Here is a 17,798-nt window from a genome sequence, read left to right on the forward strand (position 1 = left end):
CTCATAAAAAATTGGTCCAACGTTATTAAAGTGAATCCGGTGTGTGTTAAAAATCAAGGCGGATTCATAAACCACAACTACGTGAACAAGTAGTATGTAATTTTAAAAAAGAAATACGAGTTACCATGAAAAAAAAAATGAGTATATGTCGTTGATTTGTAGTTCAAAGATTAAGTCTTGACAAGAAAAATCAAAATTTCTTGCTAAAAACATTAATTATCATTGCTTTGATCTGTGTAGACAGGTGAAGTAGCTACAATTACAATCAACCAAAAAGTTCTTCTATTACTTTATTACTTTGCTTTCATGAATATTGATGACTTTGCTTATTTAAGTCAGCACTAATGATCGTAAGACTTAAAAATGATAAGAAAGTAGTGATTGACGGATTTGAGTATCTCGATAAGTAAAAATTATTAATAGATTGTAAGATTTTTTTATGGATAAGGCTTATCAAATTTTTCTATATAAAGCAATTGCAACTGTAACGTCGACAGGTTGCTTTAACATGTTGAAATATACAATATTACTGGTGCTTGTTGCACTAGCACATACAGATGATACTACTGACGAAGGAAAAAATGGAGCTAAACTACAACAAGAACGTATGTAATTTATTTATTGTACATTTTTACTTCCCTAGCTTAAAATAACGAGATATTGGAATAGGGTTCAATGTGTGATAAAACGCCAAACAAAATTTGTCTTATCATTCGTACAAACAATTGATAAGGTCATCTCAAAATTGTTCATAGTGAATACTATATAAATTTTACAAAATATCATTTTCTGTACTTGTGGTTTATGAATCTGCTTTCTGGCCTCCAGATTTTCCCACAAAATTACATTCGTATAATATGGAATATGGGCCACTATTTTCAAGTATTGTAGTCGAATTGTGATCGAATTCATCGGACGACTCGCCACCCTAGAGTACTTACTCACGTTTCAGAGATAATCATCTCCGAAACTATTACTAATCAAAATTTGGCTGATCATCCCCAATAACAATAGCATGGCGTCATCTCTAAAATTTACATTAGTAAATGGGCAATTCCACGAAAATTTGAAGTTAAATAGTCCTTTGTGGTTTATGAATCCGTTATGAATTTTTATGCTAGACGCCGAAATTTTTGAAAAAAGGAATCAATTCTTCTTCGTCGATTCTTCAAATTTTTGATTTCTCAATTTTTCTGTGTTTCAATTTTATGATTTTTCAGTTTTTCGACACTTGGATTTTCGATTTTTCTGGGTTCTCGATTTTTAAAAGCAGCGTACAGATTTTCTAATTTCTCGATTCTTCAAATTTTTAATTTCTCGATTCCTTCATTTTTCGATTTCTCAATTTTCTCAGTTTTGCGCTTCCAATTTTTCAATCTTCCGAATTTTGACGTTCCTAAATTTTAAATTTATCGATTTCTTAACTTCTCGAATAATTGATTTTTTTTTATTTTTCTGCTTCTGGATTTCTCGACTTCTTTATGTTTCAATTTTTCAGTTCTCCAATCCTTCAATTTTCCAATTTTTAGTTTTTTGATATTTCAATTTTTCGGTTTTTCGTCTTCGAATTTTCGATTTCTCGATTTTTCAGTTTTTCAATGGTTTAATTTTGGAATTTTTAAATTTTTCCGTTATGCAATTTTTTCCCTTCTTCGATTTTTTTATTTTTCGGATTTTCAATTCTACGGTTTCTCAATTTTTCCAGTTTTTTGACGTTTCGGTTTCTTAATATTTCGATTTTTCGACTTCTTGGTTTTGTATTTTTCAGATTTTCGAAGTTTTGTGATTTTGTAATATTTCAATTCTCCAGTTTTTGATTTTTCGGTTTCTAGGTTTCAGAATTTCTCGTTTTTTCGATTTTTCAGTTGGTCGATTTCTTGATTTTTTATATTTTCAGTTTTACAACTTCTCAATTTTGGAAATTTTAACTAGTTTTTCCAGTTTTTTGATGTTTCGATTTCTTGATCTTTTGAATTTTTGCCTTCTCGGTTTTTAAATTTTTCGATTTTTCAATTTTCCATTATCCAATTTTTCCATACTTCAGAGGTGAAATATCTTAACTTCTCGATTAATTAATTCTTTCATTTTCTCATTTCTTGATTTCTCGAGTTCTCAATGTTTCGATTTTTCAGTTTTCCAATTCTTCAATTTTTCGATTTTTTTTTAGTTTTTTGATTTTTCAATTATCTGGTTTTTGGACTTCGATTTTTCAATGTTTTGATCTTTCGATTTCTCGATCTTTCATTTTTTTTTATATTTCAAGTTTTTAATTCTTAAAGTAAGTATTATATTTTTCGATTTCTCGATTTTTCGATTTATTAATTTTTGGATTTTTCAATTTTTATATTTCTCGATTTATCGAGATTCCGATGTTTCGATTTTTTGTTTGTTCAGTTTCTCGATTTTTAAATATTTAAATTTTTATTTATCGATTTTTTTTATTTTTAAAATTTTTCGATCGTTCCACTTTTCAGTGTTTCGATTTTTTCGTTTTTCAGTTTTTCCATGTTTCAATTTTTCAATTTTTCTATTTTCGATTGCTCAATTTTTCAATTTTTCGATATTTTACTTTTTCAATTCAATTTTTAAAATTTTAGAGTTTTTGAATTCTCGATTTCACGACTTTTCGATTTTTCGCTCTTTCAATTTTTGAATTATTCAATTTTTGGAATTTTTAATTTTTTTTTTATATTACATTTTTCAGTGTGTCGGTTTTTCGATTTTGGCCTATTTCGATTTCTGAATTTTCCGACTTCTTTTGATGTTTCGATTTCTCAATATCCCGGTTTTTGATTGTGTCAATGTTTCAGTTTTTCAGTTTCCCAGTTTTTCGATTTTCCAATTTTTTGATGTTTCGATTTTTCAATTTCTCGGTTTTCCAATGTTTCTATTTCTCGATTTATCGAAATTTGTATGTTTAGATTTTTTTGATTGTTCAATTTGTAGATTTTTAAATATTTAAATTTTTCGAATTTTGGCCTTTCCAAATTTTTAATTTTTCGATTTCTCAATTTCTCGATTAATTGATTCTTTGATTTTTCCATTTTTTCCATTTCTTGGCTTATCAATGTTTCGATTTTTCAGTTTTTCAAGTCTTTACTTTTTCAATTTTTCAATTTTTCGATATTTTAATTGTTCAATTTTTAAATTTTTCGATTTCCCGATTTGTGAATTTCATGATTTCACGATTCTCGATTTTTCGGTTTTTCAATTCTTTGATTATTAAAATTTTGGAATTTTTAAATTTTGTTGATGTTTCGATTTCTCGATCTTTCGATTTATCGACTTCTTGGTATTAGACTTTTCGATTTTTCAGATTTTCTATTTCTCGACATTTGGATGTTTCGATTTTTTGATTGTCCAATTTCACGATTTTTCAATTTTTCGATTTCCCGGTTTTTCGATTTTCCAATTTTTCGGTGTTCCGATTTTGAAATTTTTCTATTTCTCGATTTATCGAGATTTCGATGTTTCGATTTTTTGATTGTTCATTTTCTCTTTTGAATATATATTTAAATTTTTCGATTTATCGATTTTTTTGCATTTAAATTTTTCAATTTCTCAATTTTTGCGTTTTTAATAAATTTTCAATTTTTCGATTTCTCAATTTCTCGATTAATTGATTCTTTGATTTTCCCATTTTTCGATTTCTCGACTTTTCAATGTTTCGTTTTTCCAATTTTTTGGTATTTTAATTTTTCATTTTTTTAAACTTTAGATTTTTTGATTTCTGAATTGCTCGATTTCACGATTTATCGATCTTTCGATTTTTTGACTTCTCGGTTCTAAATTTTTCGATTTTTAAAATTTATGATTTTTTGATTTCTCAATTTTTCAATTTAACGATTTCTTTATTAATTTTTCGATTTTGCGACTTCTCGACTTCTTCATTACTTGATTTCTCGATCTTTATTTTTCCATTTCTCGGCTTTTCGATTTTCCGATTTTTCCATGTTTCGATTTTTCAATTTTTCGATTTTATAATTTTTCGTCATTTCAGTTTTGGAATTTTTCAATTTCTCGATTTTTTAGTTCTTCGATTCTTCAATTTTCGGATTTTTCAATTTTTGGGAATTTTAAAATTTTCTATATTCGATTTGTCGATTTCTCAATTTTTCGATTTTTCGCCATTTCAATTTTTTTATTTTTTCAATTTTTGAATTATTTCTCGATTTATCAGTTTTTCAATTTTTCGATTTTGAAATTTTAGATTTTTGAATTTTTCATCACTTCAATTTTAGGAACTTTTAAAATTTTGGATATTTTAAGTTTTCGGTTTTTTGATGTTTGGATTCCTCGATTTTTCGACTTTTCTGTCAAAATAACCTCCGAAAAATGTTTTTTCTTACACTGTGCTTGATATTATCTATATTGTTATATCTAAATATCTGAATTTATTTGATTCTTCTTTAGGGACGAACGAAATTCTGTCTAATAATAAATAATACATGGGAACAATTTTTAACTCGACTTCTCAATGTTTCGATTTTTTAGTTTTCCAATTCTTCAATTTTTCTATTTTTTTTTTAGTTTTTTGATTTTTCAATTATCTGGTTTTTGGACTTCCATTTTTCAACTTTTCAATTTTTCAAGGTTTTGATCTTTCGATTTCTCGATCTTTCCTTTTTTTTATATTTCAAGTTTTTAATTCTTAAAATAAGTATTATATTTTTCGATTTCTCGATTTTTCGATTTATTAATTTTTGGATTTTTTAATTTTTATATTTCTCGATTTATCAAGATTCCGATGTTTCGATTTTTTGTTTGTTCAGTTTCTCGATTTTTAAATATTTAAATTTTTATTTATCGATTTTTTTTATTTTTAACATTTTTCGATCGTTCGAATTTTCAGTGTTTCGATTTTTTAGTTTTTTAATTCATTTTTTCGATTTTTCAATTTTTCGTTTTTCAGTTTTTCCATGTTTCAATTTTTCCATTTTTCTATTTTCGATTGCTCAATTTTTCAATTTTTCGATATTTTACATTTTCAATTCAATTTTTAAAATTTTAGATTTTTTTGAATTCTCGATTTCACGACTTTTCGATTTTTCGCTCTTTCAATTTTTTAATTATTCAATTTTTGGAATTTTTATTTTTTTTTTTATATTACATTTTTCAATGTGTCGGTTTTTCGATTTTGGCCTATTTCGAATTCTGAATTTTCCGACTTCTTTTGATGTTTCGATTTCTCAATATCTCGGTTTTTGATTGTCAGTGTATCAGTTTTTCAATTTCCCAGTTTTTCGATTTTCCAATTTTTTGATGTTTCGATTTTTCAATTTCTCGGCTTTTCAATGTTTCTAGTTCTCGATTTATCGAGATTTGTATGTTTAGGTTTTTTTGATTGTTCAATTTGTAGATTTTTAAATATTTAAATTTTTCGAATTTTGGCCTTTCCAAATTTTTAATTTTTCGATTTCTCAATTTCTCGATTAATTGATTCTTTGATTTTTCTATTTTTTCCATTTCTCGGCTTATCAATGTTTCGATTTTTCAATTTTTCAATTTTTCGATATTTTAATTGTTCAATTTTTAAATTTTTCGATTTCTCGATTTGTGAATTTCATGATTTCACGATTCTCGATTTTTCGGTTTTTCAATTCTTTGATTATTAAAATTTTGGAATTTTTAAATTTTGTTGATGTTTCGATTTCTCGATCTTTCGATTTATCGACTTCTTGGTTTTAGACTTTTGGATTTTTCAAATTTTCTATTTCTCGACATTTGGATGTTTCGATTTTTTGATTGTTCAATTTCGCGATTTTTCAATTTTTCGATTTTCCAATTTTTCGGTGTTCCGACTTTAAAATTTTTCTACTTCTCGATTTATCGAGATTTCGATGTTTCGATTTTTTGATTGTTCATTTTCTCTTTTGAATATATATTTAAATTTTTCGATTTATCGCTTTTTTGTATTTAAATTTTTCAATTTCTCAATTTTTGCGTTTTTAAATTTTCAATGTTTCGATTTCTCAATTTCTCGATTAACTGATTCTTTGATTTTCCCATTTTTCGATTTCTCGACTTTTCAATGTTTCGATTTTTCAATTTTTCGACTTTTCGATTGCTCGTTTTTTCAATTTTTTGGTATTTTAATTTTTCATTTTTTTAAACTTTAGATTTTTTGATTTCTGAATTTCTCGATTTCACGATTTATCGATCTTTCGATTTTTCGACTTTTCGGATCTAAATTTTTCGATTTTTAAAATTTATGATTTTTTGATTTCTCAATTTTTCAATTTAACGATTTCTTTATTAATTTTTCGATTTTGCGACTTCTCGACTTCTCCATTACTTGATTTTTCGATCTTTATTTTTCGATTTCTGGATGTTTCAGTTTTTTGATTCATAAATTTTCCGATTTTTCATTTTTGCGATTTTTGAAACTTTGGCTTTTCGATTTCTGGATTTCTAGATTTTTCGATTTTTTGACATTTCAAATTGTCAATTTTTCGCTTTTTAAATTTCAATTAAATTTTTCAATTTTCGAATTTTTTGATCTTTTGATTTCTCAATTTTTCAATTCTTCGATTCTTCAATTTTTCGATGATTTCTTAAATTTTAGAATTTTCGATTTCTGCTTTTTCGATTTTAGTTCTTCGATATTACTATTTTCCAATTTTTCAAATTTTTAAATTTTTGATTTTTCAATTTGGTTTTACAATTTCTAGGTAAAAAATCAAAGCGGGTTCGTAACCCACAGATACAAAAATAAGTTATATCATAAAAGTTTAAATAGCATTTGCTTTGCAACATTCTGAGATCACGTCATCAAACTGTTGATGGAGCAAACTGAGAAAAAAAAAATTTGGTTAGCGTTTTACTATCCACACCATATTCCTAAAATATAGTTACAAATTATATTAATATAAAACATTTTGATTTCTAGCCTGCATCATAGATGTCACTGTGAACGCTGACCAACAACCCCTCGTGGTCAACGCAAACTTTTCTTTTCCCCGTCCAACCGACCTTGGTAACCCGAGTATTGAGTTTGCTCCTGGAGCTCAATTCTGGATTGCATGCCCGGGTGGTGAATTCACAGACGATCTGAATGCAAATGGAGAATTAATGACATGTCAAGGTGATACCAACATTACCACTACAAATGGCCAAGTTTTTGACTACAACACCATTCTCTGTAACCAGAATGAAACTGGAATACCTATTTTGTATGACTATATTCATAACAGCGAAGGATGCGAAGGTGGAAATACCCTAATTGATGTGGGTTATGTAATAGACATTACGTTTCTACCGGTACACAGCATTTGTTTTGACATTGATACACTGACTCCACTATACACCAAAGAAAAATTAACTCCTTGGGCTGCACTGAGCAAAATCCCCGGTCCAAATGCGTTTGTAGTGTCCACGATTTATGGTGAAATAAACATAGAGAATTTATATGTCAATATTAACAACGCTCTTGCTTATTTGGGTTTCGACTCCGACAACATTTTAACGAAAGGGCAACTTGCCCCCAGTGGCGATTTTCTGTATAAGAGTCAAAAAGATGCTACATTTTATTACCCCAACGTTGCCCCCCAGTGGAAAAGTATTAACGAAGGAAATTGGGCAATCGTGAACGAAGTAATTGCGAATTTAACGTATCAGAACGCAACAGATGCAGTCGTTATAAATGGAGTGTTAAATGTTCTCAATGTGAAACAAAATGGCGTTATGGCGCCATTATATTTGCTTCCGGGTACTCTTCAAATACCTGTTCCAGAGTTTTTTTGGAAGTTGGTTTATTACCCTGAGGAACTTAAAGAGCTTTTCTTTTTTGGACTTAATCATCCCAATCCAGACGCCGAGCTCTTAGGAAAGTTCACCGAAGAAATATGTGGAGAAGACCTATTTTCGATACATCAACATGCATGGGGATTGGATGCAGTTAACAATAACGATTCGTCGTTGGGGATTATTTATATATGTAATGGGTATTATTTAAATGATCCACTGATAAAGGAGATTGCAGAAAATGAAGAACGGAAGATGTATGGTGTAACTGCTTCTGAGGTGTCAGGGTGAACTTAAAAAAAAAAATGATGAAAATAAAAGTGTGTCAAACAAAAGAATAAAATTGTAACGATGACGTTTTTGGTCCAGAGTTTTTTTTCCCTAAAAGTGCAATAAATAACGAAAAGTATAAAGAATTTAGTAATATAGCATTCTTCAGAAAAGTCTTATTCTAGATGAAACAAATGCGTTAGTTAGAACGAAGAGTTTCAGAAAATTTTACGTTGGTGTGTATAACTGGTTGCATATACGTATTAATAAAATTTAAGTAATGTTTAAAATTATTTGCGGAAACATATCAGATATCACAATACAAAAGTTTTGCAGTGGTTCTTAGGTACACATTGTCAAAATTTTTAATAGGAAGCTAAATTGCAAAATGTTGTAACACAATTTTGATTCTTTTCCAAAAATCTGGATACCTAGAGGAAACTCAAGACCGATTCATAAAACACAAATGCAAGAGTATTTAATTTTATGAATTTAGAAAAATATTAAACTTTATGAAGATTGTTTATTTGTAATGTATGCCGGCTTGACATTCCAAGGTTTCAATTTAAATTCCATGTATAACTGGTTGCATAGCCGTATGCTTTATTAGTAATGTTAAAAATTCATCGAAAGTTGTTTTGAACTTCCCTCGCTCCTAAAGTACAATGAAACATATCCAGAATTTTCGAGTTGAGTTTTTCTTTACACAATTTAGTGATGACGTCATCAATATTTTTGCAAGGACACGTATATCAACTTGGATTGGTGCAGTGTAATACTAAAAATAACAGTATTGTATTGCCAAAATTTTCTGAGAAAATAGAGCCGTTCCTGATTTAATCAATAAAATAAATTGACACATTCATTAATTTTGTTGAGTCACCTGTATAAGCAAATCTAAAAAATGACGTTCTTAATTTGATCAATAAAAAATTGGTCGAAGGCGATAAGCATAATCCGGCAAATGCAGCTCTTTAAAAAAAATACTCTCCTATAAAATTTGATTTTACGATTTTCGTTTTGTGATAAACGCTGTAAAGTAAAAACCAAAGGCACAAATTACACCCCTTGTCCTTCAGCACTTGGTAATAGCATTTGAAGCTCAAGTGTTTATTTATGTTTATACATCGAAAGAATGTCACGTAGAAATTAATTTCATTTGAATGAGTTTGTCTTCTCAAAACACAGGACTAAAATTATTAATTAAACCACAATCGAACAAAATGTTCTGAATATTATAATTCTTATTTGACCATATTTATATAAAGACGTGCGTATTCTTCCCATTTTCGAGAAAATGGGGTGACTCGTTCTTAGTTTGACTAATAAAAAATTTGTGATATCTTCATCAACATGGATAATTCTAGTCACAGCATAAACTAAAAGTAGTCACAGCGTTATACCAAAGTAAGAAAAAATGCAATAAAAAGTAAAGGGCCCAGTTTGGCGTCGAACCTCGATCGTAGTACTGCGGGTCGCCATTAGCTCCGATACACCCACTGCGCCACGGAGATACAAACCGTGTCGGGAATAAAACCTTATTATACCTTGCAAATTAATGTTTTTGCGAAAATTTGAACGTTTAGCGAAAAAACTCAAAGTGGATTCGTACACTACATGTATATGAGTATATTTTGGTCTAACATGCAAATCATTTTAGAATACCGTCATCAAATTGTTGGTAGAGATGATTAGCCAAATTTTGGTTAGCATTTAACCATCATGACATTTCTAATACACTGTGATAACCCAAACATCCCGCCTTATATTGACATGTGAAAAAAAAAATTGAAACCCCGCGAAAAATTTAAAAATTCAAAATTTAGCCTTGGCTGTGATCGCCTGATAAAATGCGTTCACATGCAAATGGTGGACCCCAAGATTGGAAAAGTGCCAATAAATAAAACACAAAATTTATGGAGGACACAAAAGTATTTATTCCTCCACTGACAAAAAAAGAAAAAAAAAAGCCGTGTGCGAGGGTGACTCGTGATTTGCCCTCAGACTGCCCAATGGGGGCCGAATTGCAGTCGCTATTCAGCTCAAAAAAAAAACTTATCGAACTTTGGATGAAATTTAAATGAAATCAAAAGGTTCTGAATCAATGCAAATATTTGAATATCACACATTTAATAAAAACAAATAAAAATCTGAATTAAAGTAACTGGATGCAAATACACAAGTTATTGCAGGCGTGTGGCGGCAAATTTAAAATTATGGCAGTCAACAAAAGCACAACAAAAATACTTATAGGGGCGTTTTAGCACAAACGGAGTTTGGGGCTATCGGTTCTCCCCCCACGACGATGATTCTATCTATCGCAAGCACTGTCGCAAAGCATGTCTCTATTATGGCACAAGCAGGCCGTTACGGTCGCAGATCCGCAGTTGGGTCTCGGTTACGGGGTGGAAGCCGACAGTGCTACAACATCGCGACCGCCCTTGAATTTTATTCTAACCTGCATCTTTATCTCGACTAGAAACCGCGCACTCCACTTCTGCCACGTTTTCTGTGTTATTTAACCTCAATTCAATTTATATGTTCAATTCTTATAACTCTGACTGAACAAGTGTTAAAGTTTCAAAAAGAGCAATAAATAATATTTAAATTCGCCATCCAATCTTGTGAAATTTGAAACAACAAATAATTCTTATGTGAGATTAAAACTGGACATCAGATAATTTATACGATGGAAACATTCATCAACAAAATATTTACAGAACAAAAAAGGGTTAAAATTGTGAGATAGAGAAATATTGTATGAAGTGAAAAATTGCAAAGCTAACGAATTTACATGAGATTAATATTTGCCACACTTTATCAACGATTCAAACAAAGAATTTATATTATGTTAAATTATGTTTTGATCCAAGTGATTGGTTACTTAAAATAATTAACTTTAAGAGTTTATCGTGAACTGACAATGGTCTCGGTGATGCAATTTTTAACGTTGCGAGGAAATACCTCGGTGATGTAATGATGTTAATAATGAGATAATAACGATGATACTGCCTAAGGGAAAAAATGTTACTATAACCCCCCGCCAATTCACGACATAATGAATGTTGTTAATTTAACTACCGTAAATGAACTATTAGCAATTACGTATATGCATCTAGAAGCTTCATTCGTAATGAAACAAACAAAGGTGTTATCCTGACTAGGTGAATTTCATGAAATCTTCTAGTAAGTGTCTGTTTAAACAAATCTAATTTCAACTTAGCACCTTCGAAGATAAGTTAACCCACTACTGTTTTCCAGAATTTTGGAAAAATTAGATAAACCGATTTAATCCATAAAATAAACTAGTTCAATCATTAATTTTTTTGTGGCAACTGTGAACAAAGATGCGTTTTACTCTGCAGATTTTTAGGATGATTTCTTCATCCTTTACAAATGTATAGTAGGGTATCTGGTACTTGCTTTGTCCTAAGCGATAACTAATTTAAAATAAAGAGAACGGTTAATGATGTTTTTATTAATTAAACTGAATAATTAAAATCCGGCAGTTAATATTAAAATAAAACATTTAAAAAACAAATTTCACTAGAAAGTTCATCAAATACATAATGAATCAGCGTTGTAAAAAATGCGGTTTTTTTTGACCGGAGATTTTTATGTCAAAAATAGTCTTTCCAAGCAATTCTTAGTACATAAGTAGTAGCTGACAAGTATTTTTCCGCTTGTGGTAAAATTACGTTTTTTTGCGCACCAAATAAAGTACTTACATATTTTTTAAGCAACGTAATGTATAAAAACTGTCCATTCATAAGTAGAAATGTTATTTGTCATTTTCTGTGATTAAGATCTTTTAATTAATTTATAGTTCAAAAATGAATGTTTCAAGTGATAAAACAAAATTAAGTTTTGATAAGAAAACTAAAAGTTCATTGTTAAAAATTTCATTATTATTTCGATCGATATCAACACGTGAAGTGACGGAAATTATAGCAAACTAAAATTAATTTGATCATTGATAAATATTAGAAAAAAATTACGTAAACATTCTTATCATTTAATCACACTTATAACAAGATTTTTTAGTTAAAACTACTCTAATAATGATTATATTTGGTTTTTGTATCATCAGCATAAAATACGTACCTAAATTCTTGTCACACAACCCACATTTTATCTTGTAAATTGTCAAAATCGTAGTTATGGGTTTATGATCCAATTATAATACTTAGATTTTACAAGTATGTTCGTTTCATACCAAAAGGTGTATTATGGGACTTGGAACAATTATTGTGCTCACTTCTATACATGTTATTTCTTCATTTCCGTCAACTTAAAATCGTCTGAGAATGCTTAAAAGTCGATTTATAAAAATTCTCCAACTTAATTTTTATGTAGCGGTCGCTATTTACCTCTTTATGGTACAGGTGAACAAAGCAAATGCCTCTAATATGACATTCAGTGCGACATAGTAACAGAGTAACCAAAGTGATATAGTCACTTCTGAAAATTTGCTTTAAAATCTCCAAAAAAAAAGTGTAGCATAATGACACATATTAAGTAATTCGAAGTCCAAAATTTGCTTCAAAACTTACTCAATGACAATAATTGCAAACAGGGAGACATGGTAAACCACTAATTAGAATTTGCCTGTCCGTCCCTTGTAGCAATTGGCTGACGTCATCTCACAATTTTGCGAAATAACTTCCATTTCCGTTTTTTGAGATTCTTTATACAGGCTAATTCAAAAAGATTACTATATATTTCTTTTTTTTTGCTTATCTCCCCAGAAAATTGATGACGTCACTTCAAAATTTTACCGAATAAATCCTTTCTAAAATTTGCAAAATATGATGAATTTTTATTTGTGATTTATTTTTGCATTCATATTTTTTAGATTGGCTTATACAACTGGCTGAAAAAAAATTAATGAATCAATTTATTTTATTGATCAAATTAAGAACGGCTCACTCCATTTTCCCGAAAATTTGGGAATATAATATTGTTATTATTAGTATTAAACTGCACCAATCTAAGTTGTGTCGTTGTAAAAGTGTTGGTGACGTCATCACAAAATTTTGTAAAGTGAAAACTCATTTGAAACATACGCATAGCACGCTTCCTTCTACTTACTTTAAATTCTCATTAAAAAAATAAAATTCGAAAAATCAAATTTTATAATTTTCCTGAAATGCTGGATATGTTTATTGTACTTCAGGAGTGAGGGATGTTTTGTTGAAACAACTTTCGACCAATTTTTTTTAATTATTACTTTTGTTTTCGTGAATGTTGATAAGTTTGCTTGTTTAAATTAATACTTAATTTTTGTAATACTTAAAAAATCAATTATTTTGATAACAAGAATTGAAATAGGTAAATCGATGTCATACTTGTCAAGTGATTGTAAGATTACTCTCAATGTTTTAAAAATAAAAATTATTGATGCTTATCACACTACTTTTTGGGTGGAAATGGCTTATCAAATTTATATATAAAGGAATGAAGATGGTAAGACCGGCAAGTTTGTTTTAACATGTTGCGATATACTGTATTATTTGTGCTAGTAGCACTAGCTCACTCCGCCACTATTTCCAACAGAAAAAATGGAATTGAACTACAACAAGCACGTAAGTAATTTACTTATTATACCTTATTTTAGTTTAAATATTATATCCATAACATAACTACATACACGTCTACCACAAAAATATTTTCAAATTTTTAGTAACTATTTTCAAAAAACTATTGTTTCCTTCAAAGATATATCATTATCACATATAAATTTCACGTAATAGAAATACGTTTTTTGTGTTTGGACGCTTTTTAAAAAAGTTTCTATGTTTTGACCCGTTATACGTAAAGGAAAACACTAATTTGTGGTACTGGTATGGTACCTAGAGGATGAATGCAGTCAACCGAAAATTATTTTTAAGACAAAAATATGCACGGAATTAATAATTTAGAAGCACAGTACAGAAAAACCTCGGAAACTTTGCTTATAAATTTATTGAATAGAAAATTATAGCAACAAAAACTACAAAGACTGGAAAAAAGGAAGTCTTTAAACCCAGAACACTAGCACTAGCACCAACTAAAAATGTAGGTCTCAAAAATTTGTAACAATGTATGTAGACTGACACACACATCTAAAAGGCATCACAAACACACGATATATACACAAGTGTCTCAGATGAAACTCTTACTAGAGTCTTATATATTGAGAACGAAAATTCGGTAAACGCCATTGTTTTTAATTCGAAGAGGGAAGCTTAATTTAGTACGTTGCAAATCGAACGCATGTACAATGTATATTTTGTTAATTCATTTAACACCTCTAAACTTTACAGTGGCTTTACGAATTTCAATATTTCTATCCGTTCTCAAGATATAAGGCCTGGGCGTTTTGTTATATATTGTATATTTTTTAAATAATATGGTATTTTATTTCTAGCCTGCGCCATTGATATTCCTGCGAATGTTAATATTGAATCACTCGTGGTTGATGTAAATTACAATTTTTTCGTTCCTGTTCGTATTGGTCACCGTACTGTTGAGTTAGCTCCTGGAACTCAGTTTTGGATTGCATGTCCTGGCGGTCAACTTACCGATGGTCAAATTAACTTACGCGCAGATGGTGAATTAATGACATGCCAAGGTGGGAGAGACATTATCACTGCGAATGGACGACCCACCAACTACAACAATATTGCATGCAATCATGTACCTAGAATACCTCAATTAACTGAGTCTTATGTTATTGGTAAAACCCTATGCGAACGTGACAATATTGCTATTACAGTAACTTACAATGTAAACTATACGTCGGTTGATGTGATTACCATTTGTTTTGACGTTAACGCGCTGAATCCGGTATATACGAGAGAACAATTAACTCGTTGGGCGCGAGAAACTGTGAATGCACAACCTCGTCCAAGGTTTAAAAATTCCATGATTTACGGTGCAATAAATATCAATAACATATATACGAACATGGATGCCATTCTCACTAACTTAGGTGTTAACTTAAGTGGCAACACTTTCAGTAAAGGACATCTTGCTCCAAGGGCCGATTTTTTATATAAGTTTCAGAGAGATGCAACATTTTTTTACCCCAACGTAGCTCCCCAGATCCTTGAGTTTAATCGTGGAAATTGGGAAATACTGGAAAATGCAATTGCAGTTATAACACAAACAGGGTTTTATGGAGATGCAACAGTTTTAACTGGAACATTAAATGTTCTTAATGTAGCACAGAATGGCACTGTGGCACCATTATATTTAGTTCCAAATACTCATCAAATACCTGTTCCAGAGTATTTCTGGAAATTTGTTTTCTATCCTAATGTGGGGGTGGCACAAGTGTTTTTTGGACTCAATAATCCCATCCCAGACGCCGACCAGGGACAAAGGTTCGAGACACAAATATGTCCTAACGTGTTTCAAAACATACAAGCGGACTGGCAGTTAGGGCAAATAAATAATAACAATCCGGTGAGAGGAATTATATATGCATGCGACGTTGTCACCATAATTGACCCATTAATACGAGAGATTACAACAAATGTACTGAACGAATTTGGTGTCACTGCTTCTCAACTATCAACGAAAAATTTAAACAGAAGATATGGAAACAAAAATATTCAAAGAAAACAAAATTATAGCGACAGGTTAAATTCCCTTGCACAGAGTATATTCCTAAAAGTGTAATAACGAAAAACCTATGCCATGTCGTGTATATACATTATACATACATGTAAAATATGTAAATACAACATATTTCAGAAACACTGTTTTATTGATTTGTTTTCGAGAAAAATGATAACTTTATTATTAACTGTTAGTTAATTCCCTTTTATTAGTGCTGAATCATTGCCCCCTTTAACATAATGATTTGCGTGGAAGTATTCATTCAACCCAAAATATACATTTCACAGTTAACCCGACAATTTTCACATGTGTTGTTCCTCAAAAAAAGGCAACGCCGACGTTTTGCCCACAACGTTGTTTTCTTAAAATATCAGACTATGTTTTGTTTTCCTCTTTTAAAAAATGGTATGAAATATCAGATGGTTTTGAATTTGTTTTTCTGGTTGCGTCTTGAATTTTTTAGGCGTAGAGCTTCTGGTAAATAATCCTGTATAACTACTGTATGTACAATCGCACGCAAATGTTTTGAGCCTATGGGCGGATCGTTTTTGCCTGCCCTCACCGAAGAAGGCGGTCCAAATCCTTCAAGGGCAGAATTTGTAGGTAGGCTCAAACTACAACGAAATTCACATTTTACCCTATAAAATTTTATTGACAATTACGGGACGGACAGTAGTTATATATACATTTGGTAAGAAATATTTATGGCTCACACCAGTTCTCTCGAATTTGTCGGAGAAGATTTAGCAGGTAGTTGTTCCCATAAAATAATGGTCACTTTCGTTCGTGAGTAACGATGGTTCGGACATGAATTATTTTGCTTTCTAACATCTTTCGACCAATTGTTCCGTATAAAAAATTTCATCACTTTTTCAAATAAAATGCTATTAAAAAAACGATATTGTCGTTGAGTGACATGTAACTGGCATAATAATAAAAACGTGCCATTTTTGTTAACTGATATTTTTTTCATAAATGTCGCAAAATTATTAAATTTGTCTAATCATCCCCACCAATAATGTGATGACGTCACTTCAAATGTATGCTTAGTAAATGGGTTTATAAATTGTATACAGTAACATACTCCTACACATGTAGTTTATGACTCCGTGTTGAGTTTTTATCCAAAACGTCTAGATTTTTGGAAAAAAATCAAAATTATAAAACAATATTTTACAATTTAATTTTGAATTTGCAAAATCGAATACTTTGAAATTTTGCAGATGTTTTAAAATCATGATAATCATGATACATTTTTAATTAAAATATATTTGCTTATCCCCTCTAAAAAATTTATGACGTCACCTCAAAATTTTGGAGAATAAATCCTATCTTAAATGTATAAAATATGATGAGTTTTATACTTGTGATTTATCACTGCATTAATATTTTTTAGATTTGGTTATACAGGGTGTCTCAAAAAAGTTAATGACTGAGTCAATTTATTTTATTGAAGAAATCAAGAATAGCAAAACTGAATACTTTGAAATATTGTAGATGTTTTGAAGTTTTTGTAAGCATGGTAGCTTTTTCGAAAATTTGATTAATCAAATATGCGCAAAATCAAAAATCGGAAAAACTGAAATTCACTAATGCAAAAAACAGAAAATCGAAAAATACAAATCGTAAAAATCGAAAATCTAAAAATGGCTAATCAAAAAATCGAATATTCAATGAATCAAATACCTAGGTCGATCGAAAAGTGGAAATTCACAAACCTCAAAAATCGAAAAATCGAAAATTGAAAAACGGGAAAACCAAAAAATATTGAAAATTAAAAAAATCAAAAACAAAAATAAAAGAATCGGAAATTAAAATAATCAAAATATATAAAGTAAAAAAAATTGCAAAGCCTAAAAACTGAAACGAACAGAAAAATCGAAAAAGCAAAAAATTGGAAAAACAAAAATTCGAAAAATCTAAAATCGAAAAAGTGGAAAATGGAAAATCTGAATAAAGAAACTTGAAAATTCTGAAAATTGGAAAATCGAAAACCAAAAAATCGGAAAGTAACAAAATTGAAGTCTAACAGTTGAGAATGGAAAAATTGAAAAACCGAAAATTCTAAAAATCGACAATGGACAAATTGAAAATCGCAAAATTTAAATTGAAAAATTGAACATAGAAAAATCGATGAATTGAAAAATCGAAAATTCGACTACTCAAATTTTCTAAAAATC

At 29.7% G+C, this 17,798-nt stretch overlaps 2 protein-coding genes across 2 annotated transcripts; both read left to right on the top strand.

Moving 5' to 3' along the window:
* The first annotated feature begins 477 nt into the window (after positions 1-477).
* Positions 478-8,098, top strand: LOC135138214 (uncharacterized). Its single transcript, XM_064068137.1, has 2 exons — positions 478-605; positions 6,890-8,098. The coding sequence occupies exons 1-2, from the start codon at positions 509-511 to the stop codon at positions 8,032-8,034; spliced, it is 1,242 nt and encodes a 413-aa protein (XP_063924207.1). The 5' UTR covers positions 478-508; the 3' UTR covers positions 8,035-8,098.
* Positions 8,099-14,403: 6,305 nt separating this feature from the next.
* Positions 14,404-15,678, top strand: LOC135138000 (uncharacterized; the record flags this gene model as incomplete). The annotated part of the gene is made up of 1 exon (XM_064067810.1): positions 14,404-15,678. A coding segment is annotated over one exon (1,275 nt), but the record flags the coding sequence as incomplete, so codon positions are not given.
* Positions 15,679-17,798: the final 2,120 nt, after the last annotated feature.

Source organism: Zophobas morio, unplaced genomic scaffold (genome assembly GCF_036711695.1).
Source record: "Zophobas morio isolate AGI-343-1 ecotype UQ-CSIRO unplaced genomic scaffold, CSIRO_AGI_Zmor_V1 ptg000030l, whole genome shotgun sequence".
Lineage (NCBI taxonomy): Eukaryota > Metazoa > Arthropoda > Insecta > Coleoptera > Tenebrionidae > Zophobas > Zophobas morio.